The 24,816-nt window shown below is 35.3% G+C and overlaps 1 protein-coding gene across 3 annotated transcripts in view; it reads right to left on the bottom strand.

The window, feature by feature from the left end:
* The window catches only part of LOC123314849, a 358,596-nt gene that overhangs the window by 6,223 nt on the left and 327,557 nt on the right, over positions 1-24,816 (bottom strand). For 2 of the 3 annotated variants that reach the window (XM_044900234.1, XM_044900235.1), the window contains one exon: positions 2,809-2,940. In XM_044900234.1, the coding sequence (XP_044756169.1) occupies positions 2,809-2,940 (132 nt within the window). Of the gene's footprint in view, positions 1-2,808; positions 2,941-3,001; positions 3,159-24,816 lie in introns of those variants that run through there. The other variant, XM_044900236.1, reaches the window with a different exon arrangement.

The raw sequence follows: 24,816 nt of genomic DNA, 5'->3' as shown, positions 1-24,816 counted from the left end.
TAGACCCATATTACAGCGAAAGTAAATATATAGCTACTCAAATGTAAAAAAACTAAACAAAACAAGGGAACTTTGATTTCTTTCATTCTTTGGTGATTTTTTCGTGAAAATAACGTAATTAATAATATCCTGCGAAAAATCGGCATATTTCCTGCTGCCAATGCGCCGCTTGTATCTATTCGGCATTGTCCCAAGCCACCCTATGAAACAACAAAATAAATTAATGACATCCGGGTTGCCGTTTAATTTGTAAACAACCTTGTTTCATGACATATGTAATAGCTCAATATCCCACGTATCCAGAAAAAAATTACACATGCACAAAGTGAAACACATGTACAGTACACCAGAAAGTATAAGGGCCATAAAAAAAAGCGCTTTTACTCCCCTGAATTCATTAATTTTTCCTGTCAATTCAAACGCTCTGGTCACGGCAAACTCAACAGGAACTAATTGTTAAACTAACCGAAAAGACGCTACACAATCTTATAAGTTTGTCCCTTTACTCATAAATGGTTAGAAACAAAGAAATCTGCAAGGGGGTAATTGTCCCAAGTTACAGGACTGTCCCAAGTCACCCGAATCTACCGGTAATGAATCTCGAAATTTCATCGCGCTCTAGGTACAGCCGTTCGTTCTTGACGATTTTTTAACCGATCCCATCTTTATGGGAATATTTCAAAGGTCAATTTTCGACACCCGTATATCCCAGAAAAATCATGGTAGATCCCAATGTGATGCCTAATCTAAAAGAACAACCTATTCTGAAAAAAAATTCGATAAAATAATTGACTCAAAGAGGGGCCACGGCCCTCCCACTGGAACCGCCCTTGCCAAGACCACATTTATACCATTTACCAGGAAAAGCAAACTTCTGTCTGAAATCTACATCTAAAAGAGGGGAAGTGGCGTTCTCCAAAATATGAAAATCACTTCCATTGATATAAAAACACCTATTATAAGTTATAATTTACCATTCGACAAATTCTTATGAATATTTTACGAATTTTTTCACAACTTCCATCGAAGACCAACTACCAGATCTCCGGTCCAATAACTTGTCACTTTTTATATATACGTTTACGGTGGGGAACTTCGTTGATAAGCGAAAAGTTTCATTGAAAATCATAAACTTATTTCGAATTTCTATATGATTCCCCCGCCGAGCCTCATTAATATTCACAATCTCCCTGGTTTCATATTGCGAACTTTTCCCGATGGAAAATCGAAAATCCGAACCGACAGGCGGATCAGCAAACAAAACTCCATAGAGGTAATATCGGGAAGTTTCCGCGAATTTCCAACAAATTTAAGAAAAATAAAACTCTCCAATCTTACTTTGAAGAGTTTATCCCTATTTCAAGTTTGTTCCAATTGCTCTGGATCTCTTTGAGAGGCTCTGACGTAGGATTCCAGATTTCCAAGAAGAACGAGATGTAATTTTCAAACTCTTCGTGATTTATAATATTCTCAACATCTGATTGACGTATGAAAATGATTTATATGATTTTTTACCCTTTAGGGGTAAAGGATTTTAAGGAATTTCAAGAATGTTGGAATCAACCATAATGCCCATAAACTGTTGATTTTTTTTGAACCAAAAATATGAACCACTATTATTATTTTCAGACGAATGTACAGAGTCCTTCACGTAAACGAATTATTAGATTTTGTGAGTTATTCGTTCACCTGAAGATGCTGTTGTTAAAGCGAAACACGTGTCCTGGATTAAAAATTAATTTTTGTGGAAATCATATGCTTAATCTATTTTAAGTTCAATTATGGATTTTCATCAGGTATCCATCGGATTGAAAAGTTATTATAGAAAACCGTTTTTCAACAAATACAATTCTTCAGATTATACTGTTTTTCAAAATTAAATGGTATATAGACCATTTCTGACAATTTTCCTCCATTTCAACTTCCAGTTATACGCATAAACTGTAATTTTGTAATATTTTTGTCATTTGAAATTTTTCTTAACAATTACTAACATTTCCTAGAGCTACAAGAAAAAACGAACTGATTCTAACTGCTACTTACAACTTCTGTCGAACTGATTAGAAGAAACTGCCTTGATTTCATTGTTCTTAATGTATATTTTGTCGAAACAATGACTTCATTGTCGAATACGACAGAAAAATGACATCGGTTTCACAAAAAGTACTTCATCATCAAATTACAAAAAGTTGTCGCCAGACAGTTTCGCACCTATTATAGAAGAATGATCTGCTGCTATAAACAGTAAATGAAAAAAATATGCCTGCTAGTCCCTCAATAATTTGGAGACTGTTATCGAATTCAAGGTTGACAGTGAATTTACTCAAATTGGAATTGAAAAAGATCTGGGGCGTATTCATCAGGTTTTAATTGAGCTTTAGGTGATGTAGGTACTGAAGAAAACATACAAACTTACTTTGTAAAAGAACACATTATTAAGTGTAGCTGATATTTCTTAGCTGTTTGAGCTCCTGCAACTTCTTAAGAAAAGAAGCACTTTCTCAGTTAATCTTTCTGATACAGTTTGTCGTTTGACTAACAGAGCATGTTCAAATATACCAAATCCCAGCACCAAACAAATATACTTCGAGAATATGAATGTATGTCTGTGAATTCTTCACATATTTTTTTCCTCTCGAACCGTTATCAGTGATGAAAATACAAGGAAACGCGAAGTCAACATGCATTTTCGTTTGACTGGTTTCCACGTTGACTATAGAAAGTCGAAAACCTGGCGAGAGTAATTTGGGGTTCGAAATTAATCTTTCATTATCTTCGCTACCATAGTTGCAGAGGTTGGCCACTCACCCAAACAACTTTATCAGTCTGACTCTGTTCCAACTGCTGAGATATCACATCTTGAAAACTTGGCTGCTTCTGTAACTGCGCGGCGTAAGCCATCCTGAAGGCATTTCCCACTATTGTGTTCAGCTCTTCAGCCTGAAAATGAAAAGGTTATTAGGGCTTTGTCGCAAGAAACTAGGGCACATAAGAGACCAACTTTTAATGTTCTCCCGTCATTCAAAAACCGCGCACAACACGTCAGATTGAAAAGAATGAATGCGAAGTCATTCGCACAAGGCATTTCGCATAGGTTGCAGTTGGAATATATGCGAGCAGTGTTGTCAAAAGTCTTCAGAAATCCACTGAATGTTAGTTGCGAGAATTGAAAATAACTCGAACGAAGAATGATGGCCAAGAAAAACTCTCGAGAGATTGAAGTGACATTCCCGATTTTGTTAAAATGTAATTTTTCCTTATACATATAAGAGATTTAGCCAGACATTGGATTAACAAATTAAAACTGAGAGCAAATAATGGAAATAAGCATGATATCATGCATAATATTTTTGAACTGATTTAATTTTGGACAAAACTCAAAGTACTTTGTCGCAATACAACTGATTTGTTATTTGGCTGTCACATCGAGACCCGCATCAATGAAAACATCTCTTTTTTAATAAAGAACATTGCGAATATCAAGAATGCGTAATTAGGTAAGAAAATAAACAATATTAAAAACAAATAAATTGAAAAAATTGGCACAGAAAGTAAACTACCTACAATACGAAAAAATATCTGCATTAACAGGAAGCTGGACTGCTGAAGACCCTTTATTCCTATATTGCATTTCAGTCATAAAAATGAAATTTGCTTAGAAATCAGATTAATATGATCATAAGAAAAACAATTTAATTTGTAACATTGTCATTATGCTCAAGATTTATTTTTAGCAATAAATTGATAATTCTTCAGCGATATGTCCACTTTGCGTAAACGTTTTCCGTTGATATGAATATTTGCTTATCTGTCTAATTAACTGAGTGACGACATGAGTCAATCAGCTCTTTACTTCTAGAACAATCCCAAATATGTAGGCAATTCAGAGTTGATATTGTATATTACATGATTTGCCAAGAAATCTGTTGGATATGGCAACAGTACTTATCCGAAGTATGCCACATATTGAATTTCACATCATAAGCTCGTTCATGAATTTCTTTGAAAACATAACATTGATCAGGCAATTCGTGATTGCTTAGTAATATGGTCCAAAAATTCGGTACCAAATTTTATAGATACCCACAGTTCTCCAACGGATTAACGATAAATTTAAGGTTCAAAGTAAAGGTTGTTATGAAAATTTAGGTACTAGGGTTTACCCTTTTATTTATCTTTATAAAATATTTTTAATATTGCTGCTTATACGAAAAATACTATGAAAATTGTTATTTCAAATGGGGTAACATATTTATTTTAACTTTTTTCGCTTCTCTATCCCCAAGTTTTTTTTTCTAGTAGTTTCAATAAAATACATGTTATCAAATAAAAGTGTAACTCAACTACGAGAAGCTCAAAATAATTTTCACGTTTGTTGCAAATGTTTAATTTCCTTCAAAATTGGGCAACGCATTCGAGTAATATTCATTTCCAGCTATCAGTATATGCAAAATAATCAAAAGCCAATTAAACGATATTGGATCGTTATTTAAAATGTCCATATCGATTACTTTTTTTTTGGTTTCATACAACGTCCCATTCGTTTATTCGACCGTATTTTTGCTATGCAACACTCTTCGAAAGATTGGTCGTAACCTCGTGAAATTGCTATTTTATTTTCCATAATTGAAAATGGATCCTCGAATGAACTTGTTTGCTGTAATTGATTTTTTCCATCCAGAGAAGCTTCATTCGAATCGAGGAAAGCAAATGTCTTTCTGGAGTATAATTAGATGAGTTTCGTAGCTTCTTCAGAGTAGGCAGGGTTTCCAGATTCATTAATATACAGAGTGAGTGAAGACTAAAGCATAAAATTCAGATCTTTGGTATTTACTTTTTTCGTTGTCTATTTCATTTCGTACAAGAGTTACTACTTTCAAACAAAACTTGTTTGATCTTTTTTTCATTTAATATGCTTCTTCTTCTTTGCCAGTATAGAATAGTATAATGACAACAGAATTCCCTTCAGAGTAACAAGCTAAATCTATGATACTACACATCTGCAATGTGTTATGTTTGAAGGTTCTTTCTGTGGATCAACAAATCAACAGCCTGTATCAGGAATCTTCTGTACAAATATATGTATAAGTCAAAAACTCACCCTGTATACTTTTTTTTGTGTTTTCTCCAGTTACCAGACTACTTCGGCATATATTTCGACATATCCACAATACATCTGACTGCCCAAAGGGCGAAATACCGATAAGAATGAATTGAAAATCTATCCATAAACGGCCAGACTTCAAGAGGGCTCTCCTAGAGCCTACCTCCCCAAAAAACGACCCTTCAATTACGTGCGCTCTTTTTTCAGGCCGTTTCGTAGGTCGCTCCTCGCTTCGGCCATTGCCAGAATGACGAAATAATCAAATTGCGGGTTCCGGAAGGGTAGCAGGGCCTTAATTAATTTACCAAAACTGAGTCTCGCCGCGAACTCATTCAGTCTGGCTGTTTTTCTTCATAGTAGAGCGCGTCGATTATTTTTGGATTGGCTGTGAATGGTGCTCGATTTGAGGGCGTATTCAGACGAAATAAAAATGATAGAGTCTGAGGCAATGGGAGAATCAGGAAGTGGTATTTTTGAGTGCAGAGAAGGTGGAAGTCGTGAGGTAGAATATTCGTTGATTGAATTGTAAGAACTGAGAAGTATTTTCAAATTAATTTCATTTCGATAATATAAATGCTGATTTCGTTTGAGAATCAATTTTGTTTTTATTATTACTTTTATTTAAATTCTAACCTTAACCAATTTTTTTCTGCCGGAAATGGATAGACCTTTCATAAGGAATTGGTTGAACCATATTGAATCTTTCTTTTTATGCATTTCGAGGTCGATGACATACACTTCGGGATTGAATGAATTCTTTGAAGTGTTTTCGAAAGTATTTCTTTTATTTTATAGTGTAGTATTTGTTGAAACATGAAGGAACGTATTAAATGTTCATTTATTTACGTATATAATTTTCGATTCACTCGTACAGTGAATATCATTGACATTACATAAAAAATCAAAAATCACAATATCATTTCAAACTTATAATGAAAAAGGGTGGTCTATCTATTTCTAGCACAAAAAATAGGGTTGCCATTTTTAAAACTCAACTGCCCTCCATCCTACGTAGAATTTGCATGACAAACTCTTCAATTATGCATTTAACTTTGAGTAATTTAGAACGTTTGACCTGTACAAAACAGTACATATGAATTTTGTGGGTTACTTTTCAATTAACCCTGTATTAAGGTTTGTAGATTGTAGAATAATGGTCTAGAGTAGTGTTTCCCAACCTTTATTGTGCCATGCCTGAGCCTTTCTAAAATTCTTATGCCCTCCATCCCCCTTGTAATATAAACATAATTTTTTCATTGAAACAATGAATTGTTCACTTAAAAAAATTGAATGAGGTTTTAGGAAGAAACCACTAAGAAATTGTTAACGAAACATAGTAATTTTCAAAACAGATACAGTTATAAATCGTGGTTAAAATTTGAAATATGTAATGTCATAGAGATTTTTTTATACTAATTTATTATTTCAATTTTGATCCTTGCGTTTGATGCTTGCCGCACAGAGAAATGTTAAATCTTGCATTGCATTTAAATGGCCCGTAGCCAAAAGGTTAAAATTGTAACTAGTCCATTTTCGAATTGCCCCCCTTAACAATCAGATTGCCCCCCTGTGGGGTGTGATCCTTACGTTGGAAAACACGTATATATATAGTAGAGCTAGAGTCTAGAACATACAGAATTTGGTCAGTAATTGTTGACATCAATATCAGAGGTTCAAATTTCAGATCAGGGCAACGGCTTTCTACTGCCCAGGGTGGTATTCAGTGTGTAATGGAAAAATATTACGTTAGTGAGATGAAAAATGGAGGAAAAAACTCCAAAAATGCCGTACGCTCAAATAAATTTCATCATTTCAGTCGTAAAAATTTCGATTGACCAAGAAGAATTAGGAGAAGAAATGAATGGTTGAGAGTATCGCATAAAATTCCTATTTGGTAGAGTAGTTAGTGGTGAGTTCAAACAGAGTTTCTAAGAACTATCACCCCAGCAAGGAACAATTTTTTTTTTGGTGTAGCAGGTTGAAAATCTGTCAGACGAACCACCCTTTCCTGAGGGGGAACAAGTGTGGGGATTCTCACTCTCCTGAGCTCGAGACCCACTAAAAACCCTTGAATATTGGTTCCGGGCATTTGCCTATAAACCGTTCATCTCTTAGTCGGTTTTCTTCTCGCACACTATCGTGCTGGCATTTATGTGTTTATCCTCTATTGGATAACACTTTATTGGATTTTTTAATAAGTTTCTGTTCTTATTTTAATCTATTTTTAATTGATCTCTTGGTCTCCTTCGGTAAATTCGCATTCTCCTTTTGTCTTCCTCTGGGTCGTAGTCCACTAGTCTCCTGAGTTCTTGATTCGGATGGTTTTTCGCTGTTCCGAATAATTTCTCTGCTTTTCTGTTCATGAATTCCGTTATGGGTCCCATTTTAGATCCCTATAAATCTATCTATTCCTGACATACCAAGGTGCGTCTATTGCACATCGTAGCAGCTTGTTTTCAGTGGCCTGAATGCTTTTGATATGGCTCTTTGCATCGAAACCCCAGGCAAGTGATCCATAAGTCAGTTGAGGCCTAGAAACGGCTTTGATTATCTTCAATTTTGTCTCTTTCGACATGTGGCTTCTTCTTCCTATCAGAGGGTAGAGTCTATTCATCGCTGCTTTCGTTCTGTCGATTGCTTGTTTGATATGACTTTTTCAAGTAAGTCCTTTGTCAAGCGATATTCCTAAATATTTGGCTTCATTTTTCCAGTCGATTTCTTCGCCGTCAACCTCTAGATTCGTCGTGGGTCGCAGTCTTCTCTTCTGCAGTAATATTTCTTGGCTCTTTTGTCCATTGAGCTAGATTTTCTACTTTATGCACCATTCATTCGTTTCGTCAATCGTTTCTTGTAGAACTCGTTCTATTACTTGTGGGTTGCGGAGAAAGAAAACAATCTAATAGGCAGATGTGGCTTCTTGAACGCGAAGTGCCAATGAGATTGTTCCTTTCTCCGGTCCTAGTTCTTCGGAACTCTGCATAAAACCATCACAAGTTCTTTGGCAACCAGGTTGTATCAGTAATGGATGATTGGGGACATTTCACTAGTTTTTACTCCCCATGTATAATGGATTTTTATGACAATCAATATATATTCAAGGGTGCCTGTTTATCACAAGCAATTAAGGGTACCTTAATTTGACATCATGTCCTTTTCAAAATTGTTTTTTTGCAACTCCACATAAAATTTTCCTGTTGGTCTCTAGGTCTTGGCTCCCACATCTCATTTTGAAGTTTTAAATTTGAGGAATGAAAGATGTAACAATTTAATTTCGTAAAGCGTTCATATTAGGCATAAGATACTCGATATAACATTTTTCACCTCATTTCATTTCAACTAATTATTCAGTCATCGAAATTTGGTTAAGTAGTTTTTTTCATGTAACATTCGAACGAATTTCTCCTTAATGAGTTAATCTGAAATTCGCAGATACTCGCCTGTTTCGGCCGCATCAGCAAGTTCATATTCCATCCGAATTTTATCTCGTCGGTACCGCAAACGTGAAAACCGTAACTCGAGAAATGTAATCAGCAAATTCGTATCACTTACAGTCCGCCGTGCATGTTACAACCGGAATTGTCAGTGTCAAACGGATAATGGATCCAACCTGTAACCTCCAGCCGGGGACTACTGAGCAAGAGATGCCATTCACTCGGAAAAGTCTAGCTCGCTTTTCGCGTATTTTCCATTATCGGGGAGCGTTGTCCCAGAGGGACGGGCGGCTTCCGGAAGTGTCTTTAGCTGATGGCGTTAGGTGCAGTCTCTGCTGTTTGAACGGGCATTCCTATTCTAATTTCATCTCCCTCACTATTATGCAATTATGTGATTTGGGTGTTAGTTTAGTCGGGGGCGTTTTTTCGTTGTGTTCGTCGACGGTTCAGATGCCCACAGGAAAATAATTGAGGGGTGGCGTGACGGGAATATCCAGGGTGGAAGAATAATTGGACAGTCCCGGCAAAAATTGCCCTTGAGGCGGGCGGTTTCACTTTTGCGGATCTGCGTGAATGGAATTTCCTCAATGTTAGAAATCACATTATTTGAGTTTTTGGAAACACAGTTCTATTTTGTATTTTCATCTAATACTAGAACAATTCTGATATAACGCTTGGAAAAAAATTCGAAATTTTAGTAATTTATGGATTGGATTGATGTGGCCGATACTCGATGAAAATTCACTCAAATTGAACTCAAAACAGATATGATTTCATCTAGTGGTTTGAAAACTCATTTTATAGAATCTGGTATTTAATTTCCTGAGATCATAATTCTAGATTTTTCACAGGATATAGGAAACGTGGATGGTCAAAAACTAAACCCAAATAATGCCGACGTTTCGCGGATATATATCCACTTCTTCAGGGCTACAAAAGATACAATTTTTCAAAAATCTTATCTTATATAAATCTAATCATATAAAATCCATCAAAACAGAATGCAATAAAGGCTTATAAATTAGATTCGTCCAATCTAATTTATTTTCCGAAAAAGTTGATAAATTTGTGTATTTTCGATTATGTGAGTGTAGTTCGTGTTTTACTCTTTTTTGAATCATAAAAGAAAATAATAAAAGAAATCTTGTTGGATTTTAAAATTTTGTTTCGTACTCTTGAAAGTTTTAAATGTTATTTCAGCCTTTATTGCATTCTGTGTTGATGGATTTTATATGATTAGATTTATAAAAGATAAGATCTTTGAAAAATTGTATCTTTTGTAGCCCTGAAGAAGTGCCGACGCGAAACGTCGGCATTAGTTGGGTTTAGTTTTTGACCATCCACGTTTCCTATATCCTGTGAAAAATCTAGAATCATTTTATAGAATTACTATTAGTCAACAAAATCGAAGACAACTGGAAATACAGGGTGTATTCGGAGGTGAGGCTTTTTTTCAACAGATGGTATAGAACTGGTCAAAAGTTAGCGTGTCATCAAAAATCACCTATACAAAACTTTCCAACTGACAAAGTTGAAAAAAAAATTGAAAATAATTACTGAAATAGATCCTAATACGACCCTAGACCGTTTGTTACCTGAATTATCGCAAAGCAGTGGGGGAAAAACTTATCTCCTGATTCGATCATGTGGTTTCGTTTAGGATATTGTTCGATATTAATTACGTGGTAATGAAAATGGAAACTTAGGATTGCTGAATTGTTCTCAATATTTTTTAGTAACTTACACACGATTTTATGAAATGGCTCATTTCGATACCACCTGACAGAAGAGACTTAGGAAACAAGTATAAAAAATTGAATAATACTTCAAAATCTCACTAATAAAATTCATCTAAATTAGTCACGATTTTTTTCACAATGGGCATCACAAACTTTTTATTCGAACATTCCAATATCGACGTAAAAATGGGATGAAATGGGGAAACATCATATAACTTTTTCAACATAACTAACATTAGCACTTTCAAGAAACTGCCTCGATTTTCTACACATTTTTTCACCCTGAATTGCACGATACAACAATTAAGGCCTCCCAAAAGTGACCTGATGCATCTAATCCGATGAACTTGGTACTGAACCATTCATTGTCCAGCCGTATGTTTATGTTGTGTTTCGTTTTTGCGATGCCGGAGTCACCTTCCACAGTACTGTACTTGAAATTCAATGAAATTTCGTCGAACATCTAGGGATTGTATTTTAACCATCTTGGATATTTTATATAGACGATTTTTGCTAATACAACTTGTTTTGATGAGTTCTATTTTCTGTCAAAAAGAAGCCTCACCTTTGAAAACACCCTGTATGTCCGTGTTGAGAGATTGAGTAAGCATTTGGTTCATATTAGTGTTTTCTTTGGAACTCGTTACGCTGAAGAAAGATATGGAAGAAAAATAGACCTCAATCTTGTTGTATATTGAAAATACACAAGGTGTAAAGAAATAGTTGCGAAAAAATTTGAGCCGCTTAAAGATGGTACCTGAAAAGCAATTTTCAATATTTTTCTTAGAAACTGTCAGAAGAGAAAAAAAATTGAGTAGACATTCATGAGAGCCAGGAGATAATAAGAAAATATTGGTTGCGTTTCTCTGTAATTGCAAGGCGTAGGAAAAGCCACCCCTAATTTTTTTTTACTCTATTTGATATGAGTTTATTCTCCATTGAAAAATCTGAATAATAACAAATGAGATGCCGCATTTCTGTTAAACAAGGTACATTGAAAACTGTCTATTTGCAGTATTTTGCTCGTATTATAACAACATAGTTATAGATAATATAATTTTTCATTATTATAATCTGTTTTTTATTTTTATTATTCACCAGTTATTTCCTCCACATCATTTTGCATTTGTTTTAAGCACAATGTAATGTTTCAGTTAAAAATTGGGTGAGTTCATGAGAGATTAAGAGATTGTTTGATTTGAAATAGTACTCATCAATGAGTAGGTACTAAATGGGGGACCAATAACAGTTGAAGAACTCATTGACGACTGATCTCTGGAAAATAATAAATCAAAAAACGCATCTTCTCTTGGTAGGTTTTCCACAAAGTGAAATACGTCCAAATGGATTTTCCCATACCTCGAATTCAATCAACAATTAAGTCCTCCCTAATTCAGCAAGCTCTGGCATTTTTTATTACACTATCTCTCAGTGATCTTCCCTGCCTTCTCCCCTCGATGTCACTCATTCTGTTCATTAGTCGGCATCGATATAAGTAAGCTTCTTCCTGCGTGGTCCTGACTAGGTAGGGGAAGAACATCTTCATCAACTATTCGACACAATCCTTCCATCCAACAGTCGCTGTCTAATTGTCGCCAACCCCTATACTTAGAGTAAGCTTTATTGGGTTCTATATACCCACAAAATTGTTGGCAAGATGAGAAATCAATAATGGACAGGTAATAATTTAACAATTTCCAAAGGAGATGGAGGATATCACATGGAAATTTGTTCAAGGAACTTTGTTCTTGGTAGAGACGAGCTGTGCTTTGCCTTTCTATACGATATTTCTTTCTTCTAGAGCCTTATTTCTCCGAGGTATCTGATTCTATCTTTCTGTCTTTAACTTCCATCATTGATGTCTGAATAAGGAATGTTCCAAAATGCATTTCCTACTGATTGTGCTCTTGCTCTTCCAGACACAAACTCATTTGAATATTCGAAAAATCGATAAAAATAACAAATAAGAACAAAAAAATCCAAAACGAATATCAGGTAAGATAGGTACATATCTGAACTCGGTTTTATGACAGGGCAACGTCTGTCTATCTCTAGTTTCCAATAAAAACAGCTTTGTCGAAGAACCGGATATGTGTGTTTCGTCATCGAAGGGATGTCCTGCAACTATGGAAACCGCGAGGCAGGACGGAGCGTCCAGGTCCAGACTGTGAATTCCTTAAACAAATCCGTCGTCTATTTCCACTGTTATGTATACTGCATTTTACGAAAATAGCCCTGGAGAATATCGCGTTTCATACGCTCGATGAAGCGCATATTTCGCCATTTCGGTTGGCTGATTTCGCGATAGACAAATAATGAAATATGAGAAACAGCAAACGCTCCGAGAAATGATAACTGAACGGTGCCGGGAGATTATTGTTATGGTTTTATGTGCTCCCTTGAGACGACAAGGGGAGGAATAGGGGACTTATGTAGAGACCCACCAGAAGTTAATTATTTGGTAAGGTCTCTGGAAAATGATTTCGCTTTCATCTTATCAACGTAGCAAATTTGTCGTCCTCTGTTACATGCAGTCGATGTTGCCATATGGTGAAATACAGGGTGACAATTTAAAAACTTGCCAGGCCAATTATGTCGCGACAAGGATGTTTTCAGAGAAAATGCCGGAATAGGTCAATTTTTATTTGGAGGGGGACATATTTTGAGCAGAATTGTAAGCAAAAATCTTCTCAACCCTAGGTGTAGGGGCTATGACCCCTAAATACTTAATTGGGAATAAGGGGTGGGATTTATCTCAATTGAAAGATCACTTGACCCTCTACATGAATACTATGGTTTGCAAATTTTTATTGAGTCCTCGAAGTAGTTACAGGGGTTGACAATTTGAATACTTGCCAGGTCAATTATGTCCCGACAAGAATGTGTGACAACCCCAACACCTAAGATTGAGGAGATTTTGGCTTACAATTCTGCTAGAAACATGTCCCCCTCCGAATAAAAATTGACCTGTTCCGGCATTTTCTCTGAAAACATCGTTGTCGAGACATGATTGGCCTGGCAAGTTTTCAAATTGTCAGCCCCTGTATCTACTTCAAGGACTCAATAAAAATTTGCAAACCATAGAATTCATATAGAGGTCAAGTGATCTTTCAATTGAGGTATAGCTCACCACCTATTCCCTATTGAGAATTTAGGGGTGATAGCTCGTACACCAAGGGTTGAGGAGATTTCAGCTTACAATAGTTCTGCTCAAAATATGTCCCCCTACGTATAGAAATCGACGTGTTCCGACATTTTCTCTGAAATCATCCTTGTCGTGACATAATTGGACATCAAGTTTCCAAATTGTCATCCTGTAAAAACGAAACACAGCAAAATTTCGAATCAATATATCAATTTTTTTTGGTACTTGAGGCATATTTTTTTGTTGAAAGACGTAAAATGAAAGTTTAATATATAATTCGTGAGAGATACTTTAAGAACTCTATAGATTATAGATTGAATCTGATGTGTGCATTGAGCCACCAATTTTGGTAGTGGGAGTTTGAGAAGTAAGAAAAACTTAACTGAAACATTTCAAACCACAAACGCTTATTTATACTTTGTCAAAAATTCGATTTCCTATAATGAGATTAGCTTATTGTATTTTTCAACAAACCTTGTTAGAAGATACATAGAAAGAAGTGGAGATGGATCCTGTGGTGGCATGAATTATTTCTCTTAACCTGGGCATTCTTTGCATTGGAATTCCGGATATTCATTTAACACCGAGATAAGGCTTGAGTGATTAATCACAAAACGACTACAATAACAATAAAGATTTCAGATTGCCCTTAACTTAATGTGGTCGATGATGTTCCTCATGAAATTGGAATTTCGTAAAGTGGTGTGAAGCTCTTGATGAAAAATCAATGAAAAATTTCCTTATCACCAAACCTTTCTTTTCTATTCCATCCACACAACGATATTTCATTCCTCGCAAAAATATTTTGGTTAATTAAGAATTGAAATCGCTAAGTCGAACACAAAAAAACTGAAGAATAACAGCTTCAAATTTGTAAGCGAATATTCATTATTTTCATAGTCTTGGAAATATTGCAATCTTCTCATCTTTTAATTAAGATTATAACAAAAAATATTCCGATTAGAGTGGATCTTGCAGCTGAAATTTTTATATCACTTTGACAATTTTATAAAGGCAACCCAAATCTGCAGCTAGCTGTTGAAGAACAACCTGAACGACTCTACATCATTGATGATTGTCAAGGCATCATTCTGAAGAGCCTTTTGGAAAATGTAATATTTTGACAAATAAGAAATATTTGAGAAATAGGTGTCCAAAATTTTATTTGCGGACCTCATCTATCTGGTTTTCATGAAGAGATGGGTCTTAGGCGTAAGCAGTAACAAGACTCATCTTGTTGAGATCTATCAAACCTTGACAGATCTCAAGAGCTAAGAAGGATACATCCAAAAAAGTAGAACTTCTCATCTTCAGATACTCCTAGAGGAGCGATGTTTACTCTTTCAACAAGCGGTGATTAATCGCCCTCAACAGGAAGTCCATAACTTCAGAACCGATCGCCCATAACGGCCTAACATGAAGTGATCGCCTTGTTTTTATCCATGTTTTTGTTCGTATTTTCCGTTCTCGAGTGTGATCTGAGTATTATTTTTCATCTACAGCTCCTTCTCACACCCCCTGCCCGCAGCTATCCGGCTCGGAGGACCATTAATCACCAGTAATCGAACGATGCTCTTAGCTACTCTTACGTTGCTCCACGGATACGTAATGGTCAAGTGATAAATTGGAGCGACTGTGGAAATGCCAAGCGTGAAAATCGAACGAGGTCTGACAAACAAAATCCTCATTGCTTTTCTTGGATATCGAAATTTCGGCGGAGAAAGAAAATGGTGAAGGATTTGTTTTCGATCGGCGGTTAACAATATTTATCATTGAAAGCACTGAATACACTGAATTCACTTAGCTGGCGCTTTCACCAGTGTTTCATGTTTTTCTTTAACTAAATTTACTTATTTTAACTTTATTCACAACAGTTTACCGTAATTCATTTATTTCTAAGCTATCAACTCCTCGTTAAACTACGCTTCTGTATCACTGATTGATTCTTCGAATCACAGACAGAATGTAATCGATCAGATTCGTGAAAAAACTGTTTTTTCACGAATCTGATTATTTAGGTTGCAGTAGGTTTCTTCGGAAATTTGATATTGATGATACTGGAAACAGAAAGGACTGTTGAGCTGAAATAACCGGATATTCAGACCTGTTCATCTCGTTTGGGAAATACAGAAAAAAGTAAATCAAAACATTTATGTCCCCGGTATAAAATTAAATTAAATTTTTTATTTCAGGAGAAGGCATTGCCTTTTGTGTATTATACTTCTTACTCTCCATAAGGAATGGGCAAGTTTCCTAAAACTCCAAAACCGAATTTGAGATTATTTATGGAAAGCCTTTTCTACTAGTTATCCAACACGTTAAAGATTCGCTTAAAAATTCAGACATTTCAGAAATACACCCTTCGAAACTTCGACTATGTGAAAGCTTGTGACGTAGAATGCCTTTATTAAAGTATAGTAATTTTTGTTAATTCGACAACACTGGAACCGATCAAGAAGATATCCACAGATTACAAAAAATTGTTTCTGTAATCTGTGTCTTTACCTTCTTAAAACCGATGACATTTTGTGTCATTGTGTGTTTTTCTTGTCAAATGTGATCATCAAACTTGATATTTATTATGTCTATGGTGATCAGAAAACTTTCATGACCATTACTGACACAAATGAGCGTTGCCGGATTGTGAAAATGACGTAGAATGTTCACAAGAACACTTCTGAAATCAGAATTTTCGTAATCGAATACAGACAAGATGCAATATGTTAAAATTCGAAAAAAATATATTTCGAGATATTTGAGTTATAAGGATTTTTATGACATATATTTTGAAATTTAGGAAAATACCCCATTGTTGCCAGTGCATGCGCCATTTTGCATACTGATCATGCACTTCGGAATCGATTATATTTTGGAATTGTTATTTTGTTCAGAATAGAACAAAATAACAATTCCATTTTCACCTTCAAATGAATTACAACATCTCATAGCAGTAAAACAAAGACAGTAGACAGTCCCATGTCCCATATCAATATTTTCCACTAATCCTTCTCGCAGAGTCGAAAAAAAGACGAAAAAGTATATGCATTTCTCACAGCTGAAGATCAGATTATTATAGATACAACAAATTTCTATAGTGTTTCTTACTCAATAGAAAATACACCTGATGATTTTCATGGATCCATCAGATTGAAATTAATATGTAATTATTGGAATTGTGCCTTGAAAATAAAAAACGTTTATTACAAAAGTATCCTTTTGTTCACCTAACCTTGAAGTGGAAAAGATAATAATCATTTCTCATATTTCTGAAAATCGAATCAAAGTTTCCATTATGTGCCAGACTCAATCCCATACTTTTCCAATTTTCTCGTTCTCCACCCACCAGTTGAATATTATGATATTTATTATATGATGCGACTCCCCTATGTTGACATGGAATACCAAATGAGATCCTTTGAAATAATAATCCAGTGCCTTCGATTCCAGGAAAAATTTCAAATACTCATTATCCAAAAGCTTACATTTTCCTGGCAGAAAGTGGATGGATTATCCTTTGAGCAAGGTGAATAAGATTAGGAAATTATTTTCTACTCCTCGTATCTTTGAGATTGGAACTCATGAATATTGCAGTAGCAATAACTTCATTCTCATCCTCATGTGATGAGAGGAAAGATATCTCAAACAATCATGCAAAATTGATGAGGGTGTGAACCAGCGTTGGAAACATTTTACCTATAAAATTGAAACTCAACACATTATGTGTGATGAGATTCCTGTACAGAGGATGCATCCCCTGCGTGCATGCCATTTGGACGGTACAGGTCAATCTATGAAGGATTTATAAACTACAGCTAATCTTCACTTTTTACGTCTGTTACGATCTGCTCCAAGTGATATAACAGCGTCTGTGTGCTGTAGCGAGAAGAAACCTCCTTCCACATTGAGTGTTGAAGGAATTGGAATTATTGCCTTATAGAGTCATGTAGTACGACGATTCTGTATTCCAAACTAGGGAAACTTTCAGAAGTTGATCTCTGAAATATCTACAGCCTAAATTTCATTTTATTGTATAAAGTGAACATAACATATTATGTAGCGAAATACAATATAAGTTTATGGAATTATTGATGAAGCTGTTGGAAATAGAGTTGATGATACCAGCAAATAGCGAATGCCGAAAATTCAACAGGAATTTTACCGAAAATGTTATTATTTTAAACCAAAATGCAGGCAACTGCATCCTGATCCGTTTTAAAATGGACGCGCGTCCTTTATATCAATGATTCAGATGTTTTCCTCTCAGCTCGCCGAATGAAAGCTGCCAGCGCTAAAACTCTTCTATCCTCACGAACGTTTTTTGTCTGGACTTGGCGTTGAAATCGCGGTGCTTTCTGGCTTTTCTCCCTTCGTTTTCGTCTTATTATACAGACTGGTAAAGCTAATTAACGTCTTTCCCAATCCGAATGGGAATAATGCTCTCGTTCTCCAATGAAATGAACCAAGAAACTGACTTTGATTCTTTTTGTGACGGGTGCAAAAAGTTTGCCTCGGAAATTTTGGCGGATCACGATCATCCCTGCCCGACTGCAACAGGCGCTTCTTTGTCGAGAATAGGTGAATGATGAAGGGTGGCTTTGTGTGATGCCTTAGACTTTTTTCAATGTCATACATACACTAATGAAATCGCGTCTGAAGCACCTTTTGTGGAAGGGGCGAACATAATGGGTGGAAAACTCTCATTAAAACTTGGATTCAACGTTATTCCCAAGACTTGAATTGGATGGTGTAGGTAGGTATCAGTTACACCAGAATGTTTTCATAATCAATAACTTTTGTCTATTTGACCGGTGTCATATACAAGAAGAGTCTTTGAATCAGAAATATTTCAACAGAAGGCTCTTGAGATCAAAAGAAACGCTTTTTTCCTTTACCATTTTTTCCAAATCGGCTCCATTCAAAAGATACAGGCTGTTGAAAAACCATAAGGAAAAATATTTTCCTCACAAACGGTTTCATTGAATGGAATGTATTTCGGAATATAGTTTTTCATTTATTTGATGAATCTTTTGCAAACAGTTCTCTCGTTATGACCATTACGATTACGTACCATAAAAATACCAAAAATTCAAAGAACCTAACTGTTGAAACTAAGTTGGACGCTATCTGATGAATATTTGAATGTTTTGTAAAATAAAGTATTCCTCATATTTTCTCGTATAATGCGCCGTTTTCGAGTAATTTGATGTTCAAAAATAAAAAATATCTGTGATATTCGGAAAATCGGGTACTTTGGCTGAATACAACTCTGTTTAAAAGAACCCCAGATGTGTAGTGTCACAGATTTAGCTAGTTATTCTGAAGGTAATTTTGTGTTTCTAGAGGTGGCATAGCTTATTAGGGCCCAATTGGAAAAAATGGTATAGGAAAAAAAAGTGTTTCTTTTGAGCTCAAGAATTTACTGTTAAAATATTTTTTCGAGTCGAAGACTCACCTTGTATAAAAGAGCTTCATGTTAGATCAGCTGCGCCATTCCTTTTAACCAAATTCACTAAGCAACACATATTTCATTGCACAAGTCATTTTTCTGGAGATGAATTCAGAAACAAAAAGAATTCACAAACGTTTAACTTGAATCATTATTTATTTCACCAATTGACAAGGTCCAGAAACAAATTGGCGAATGCGAAAGTAAGCTGTTTCCTACATTTCTTCAGAAGGTAAGGCTCAATCAGAATGTAGATAAACTACACCTCCTCTACACTGGTGTAAATTTAATGAACAAACGAATACTAAAATCGAGTGTAGAAAATTGCTACACTTTTTATGCAAACGAAAGGACCTAATATGTACTTAATAAAAATGTCCAATTCAATTCTGTTCGATGGGAAGTTACATAGAAAGGTTTATGATTGCTTTCATTGTCTCATGGTTTCATCTTAAATCCCAATACCAGTGTAAGTGGAATTGTCACACTGTCTGAAAAGTTCAATAGGTGCGTGGTGTTGTTTACTTTCATTGCTTTTATTGATTAACATTGTTTCACCAACTATGAGCCTTTTCAATAATAGTTGTACAAGTTTCAAGAAAACATCTGTTGAATAGACTAAAAGGGAGTGCGGGACATTTGACCCATGCTATGGTCGGGAGACATAATCAGTGGCCCATGTTTTCCACACCGAGCTTAGATAATAGTTTGCTTCAAAAAAAGGAAATTGAATAATATAAATTAATATAAAAAAATATACAAAGCTTCCAAAAAGTAAAAAACATCTCGAAAATAAGTGTGAGAGTGACTTTGAAATAGAAAATATGTATTTCATACGCTGATAAATCTGATGATGAAAACCTTGACATGGACAATCGTTGGTCATAGGAAATTGTTTTCTTTCGATGTTTTTCTTGATAAACAAACTTATGGTCAAGTCTCTCTCGTCCCCTGTTCAACTATCCCATGAGTTAGGGAGACATGAGCCAATTTTCGGTTCCTAAAAAAAGAATTGCTAACCTCAAAATGTTCATCTCACCATCACTTTACTATCAATCGTAACCTATTGGGGCATGATATCTTCACGCAAAAAAATGAGTTGCTACCATTTACAGATAGAACTTGAGTGGCTTCAGAGTGAAAAGGGGTTCAACTCTCCCGGACTCCCCATACATGTTGTATTATTCGACATGCAATAATATCCCCAAGAAATTCTATACATTTTTTATTATGGAGGTAAATTATTTGTATCGATCTACGTCTGGCGGTCAAAAATAACCAGATACAATAACAGTATGCAAGGAGAAACCGAATGTACTGTCTGACAACGAAAAATCGAAGTGAATTTTCTCTATTATGCGTTCGTTTCCACTGCTTCTGACACAATACAGCATTCCATACAGATCGATGCATTTTTCATCAATATAAAAGGTTTTCGTTGTTCGTACAACTTTTCAGATGTAGCAGAACAAACTGCTTGATGCGGAAAGACAGTTCCTTCATCAAAGATTCAGACCGTTCGACTGTTCGATAGGAAGGCGTATTTCTTACTGTGGTCTCGAGGCTTATTTACTTTTTCTTCTGCTCTCAGGGCAAATCTGGATCGGAATGTTCGGTGTGGGAAATCGAGATTGCTTCCCGGAAATAGACAATGCCGCATCAAGTTGGATCTTATGCAGGGGCGATTAGGAAAAATGTATTCAACTCAAATAAGGAAGAATCTGAATCACTTCTGTCATTCACAATCAAGTCTTCAGGACATTCGGTTAACTTCAAATATGAAAACCTTGTGATGTAACTTTTGAACTTTCGGGATAACTAGAGTTATGGTAAAAATACTTTCCGATTAAAATTTCAATTTCCTCAAGGAGTTCTAGTTTATTCAACTTGGATTTGGCACTTAACTTCGACAATGTTAACGACACAATACGACTCTCTATGATCACAATATTCTCACCTTCTCCAGAAAATAGTTCCTTCGCTGACATATTTTTGTGACATGTTTACTCTGCATTCGATTAAGTACGTACAAATGTCGTCAGATGGTGAAGTTCAGATTGAAAAATGCAGAAAATGTCGAAATGAATATTCATGAATAAGTTCCGGATCCGGGGAGAATATTTAAAATTATATTTACCCTCAATAGCTGAGGAATATATGTATATTATGGAATTCTACATTTTTAATAAAAATATAAATTTCATCTTTATGGCGTGAAGGGAAAAGAAATAGCTGAAAATTCAAGACGAAAAACAGTTTTTTGTGAATAACTCAGAAAATATCCACTTTAGGGCAAGGGTGTGATGCATACACTCACATTATTTTTGAACGTAGATTCAATATCTGCCATAAAAAATGGGGTTCTAATTCGAAAAAATTGATTTTTCACGATTTTGTCATCCCTAACTTTGAAAGCGATTTTTTCACCCCCTGTAGCATGAATCGCGATTTCGATTTTTAAAGTGGATACATCAATCTTACATCTTGAAAAATCCCAAAAATGAAAATTTTCCATCCAAAAACCTCGAAGTTATTCTTGTTTCAGCGGAGCTCTATTTTCGATTTTTTTTTCGAATTTTCCCGCTCAGAGAGAATTTTCCAACGAAAACTGAAAAATGTTAGATCAAAATAACTTGAAATTTTCCAAGGAATCTATTTCTGCAATAAAAAAATGGTGTTCTAATTTGAACGGAAGTTGACGTCATTTCCGGAAAAACCGGAGGTGCTCATGCCTTGAAAATATTTTAGATTTCATCAGCATCGTGAAATATTTATAAGTGCTGAATTTCATGAAAATACGTTCAGTAGTTTCCCGTATAAATATGGGTGAGGTTCCTCGTGAAAGACCCTGTATAATACACAGGAAGTTGAAAATACATACAGTGCTATTTCAATGCATATGGGGAGTCAGGGAGAGTTGAACCCCTTTTGACTCTGAAGCCAATTAAGTTGTATCTGTAAATGGTAGCAACTCATTTTTTCGTGAAGATATCATGCCCAAATAGGTAACGATAGACAATAGTGGAGTGATGGTGGGATAAACATTTTGTGTATAGCAATTCTTTTTTTAGGAACCGAAAATTACCTCATGTCTCTCTAACCCTTGGGAGAGTTGAACAGGGGGCGAGAGGGACTTGACCATAAGTTTGTTTATCAGGAAAAACATTGAAAGAAAACAATTTCCAATGTCCAACGATTGTCCATGTCAAGGTTTTCATCATCAGATGTGTCAGCCTATGAAAAAATATTTTCTATTTCAGTGTTACTCTCCCATATTTCCGAGATGTTTTTTAATATTTTGAACCTTTGTATATCTTTTAATATTTATTTCTATTATTTAATTTCCTTGTTTTGAAGCAAACTATTATCTAAGCTCAGTGCTTGAAACTTGGACCACTGATTATGTTTCCCGACCATAGCATGGGTCAAGTCTCCCGCACTACCTTCTAGTCTATTCAACAGATGTTTTCTTGAAACTTTTACAACTATTATTAAAAAGGCTCATCTTTTGTAAAGCAATATTAATCAATGAACGCAATAAAACTAAAAAACAACAAGCACCTATTAAATTCTTCAGACAATGTAAAAAACAAAAATTATTCAATTTATTACTTCCTAACAACAAAATCACGTTCAACCGAACTGTTCTGATGGCGGCCAAAATGGAGCCGCTACTAGATGTGCCTTGTTACGAGTATGTCGCAAGCTATTTGCGATACCGAAATTTGAATTGAAATAGTTGAGGTGGTTCAAGTCTCTTACCTGAGCAAGTCTCCCAGACTTCCACTAAATTTAATTATAAATGGTTTTGTAAGTAAATGAAATAAAAATTTCTGGTGTGAACTATGATGATAATATGCACAAAAATTTTTATAGATTTATTCCCCCGATTAGGTATGTTAAAATTATATGACATAAGGAGATGCATGAAAATTTTAGAACCAGTTTTCCTTTCCTCATTCTTCTTTCCAAGAATATGACGTCATTTCCAATAATTTCTTTTTTTTCAGAGGCGCCAACGTTTTACACGAACCGTAATTTATTTACTACAACTGCAGTTTTCTATTTTTCGAGTTAAATGGAGCCACGGTAAGGCCCCAGCATCAATTTATGTCACCCTAATGTATTTATGAGACCGAAGTTGAATTTTATACGTTGGTATGGGGAAGGTATTAGATGTTCCATTAAGTTGGAGTAGATTTCTTTAATGGTTTAACTTCTAACAGATGTCGAAACGAGAAAATGGTCTTCGGCCCATTTGAAGCGCTTTGATAACTTAATGGGCACTAACGGGGCAATGCTTCAAAATATGAGTCAACTGGAAAATTGAGTTTGTTCTTGCTCTCGAATTGCAGCCATTTGTGGTAATCTAATGAAAAATTATTCGCCCTATCGAGAAACCTGCGCAGTTTTTCGATAATTACATTATAATATACAGGGTGTCTGTAAATAAATGCGAAGAACTTTGGGAGATGATTCCTCGATGAAAATAAGCAATGGTGGTTCCTATAATTTTTTCTCGATATCGACCTCCCTTCCAAGATACAGCCTTTGGAAGGCGATGACGAGTTGACAGTTTTTAATTTTTTTAAATAAAAACTTACAAGCAGTTCTGATCACTTTTTATTCCATTTCATCGTATAAGTGTTCCATTGAATGACTACCTCCCGCTAAAATACATGCATCAACTCTCTGCCTCATAGACCTTCGTACACTGCTTGTAAGTTTTTATTTATTCCGAGAAAAGTATCGACTGCATCAAAATTTTGCAAGAGACTTTTTTTCTTCAGAATTGAATGGGAAACCATAAGAGAGTTTTATTTTTCGAAAATCTATCCCACCAAAACAATTTTTGAATGATTGAAAATCATAAGGGGTTATAAAGTTATGAAATCTTAAAAAAATTGTGTAACATCCACTTAGTGCTTCATATTATGGTATAGTTTTAAGACGCAGTGTTTTTTAGAATCTCTGTATAAATTTGATTGGATAAAGCCGGATTCAAACAACGACATGAATTCAGCCCGAATAGTATGAACAATAGATTGCAGTTTCATCCATGTGGTACATGTATTCGATGCTGAACTGAACGCCTAACTGACAACTATCACATAGCTGCAGTATTAGAAACAAAAATTTTTGACGAGAGCTTGCGATAAATAATCAAGGTATTAATATCTCTTAACCTTTTAGACAGTTTAGATAACGAACTTCGAAATATTCTTGGTGCTTAGTGCCTGAGGATGCCATGAATAAGAGAATTTGAACACAGGCCTATTTTTTCATCCTGCGAAATAATAATGAGTGTAAGTATTTATTGGGCAATCTTCAAAAGCAGTTTTCTCGAAGTTCAATACGTATTTTGATAATCATTATTGCAGCTCCAAGTTTCAGAATGAAAAATCTGATTTGGTTGAAAAAATGCAGAGGACTTTGAGAGAAAGAAACTCGAGTTATTAATAGGATTGAACTATTATATCCGGGCATCTATCATCAGACCACACTATTTATATCTCATCCATTACTGCTTGACATTGTGGGTTTATATCTTAGAGTAAAATAAAAAGAGGAATTTGACAGGTTATCAAGTTCCGCCGAAAAATCTACACGAGCCATCTATAATGTCAGCTTCTTGGTGTCTCCTCCAGATATATTTAACCAGTCAATTATAATATCATAACGTATTTAACACAGCGAAAAAACCAGTACCGGCACGTTCATTTATAAAGCGACGCATTTCAATTCGAAAAGGCCATTATTTACATTTCAAACACAGTCAAGCCTCATTTTTCCGCATACGAAAATGAACTACTGCTCTTTGGCCCTCATCAATCAAATTTATTCGAGTTGCTGATGTTTCCGCTCGTTCTTGACGCGATAAATAATTAATCATCTCGGAATATGGCTCGCCAAAATAGGCAAACAAGAAGAAAGTTGCCGGTATCGTGGTC

This window comes from Coccinella septempunctata, chromosome 6 (genome assembly GCF_907165205.1).
Source record: "Coccinella septempunctata chromosome 6, icCocSept1.1, whole genome shotgun sequence".
Classification (NCBI taxonomy): domain Eukaryota; kingdom Metazoa; phylum Arthropoda; class Insecta; order Coleoptera; family Coccinellidae; genus Coccinella; species Coccinella septempunctata.
The sequence above is the reverse complement of the archived record's forward strand: the minus strand, read 5'-3'. Positions and strand labels throughout refer to the sequence as shown.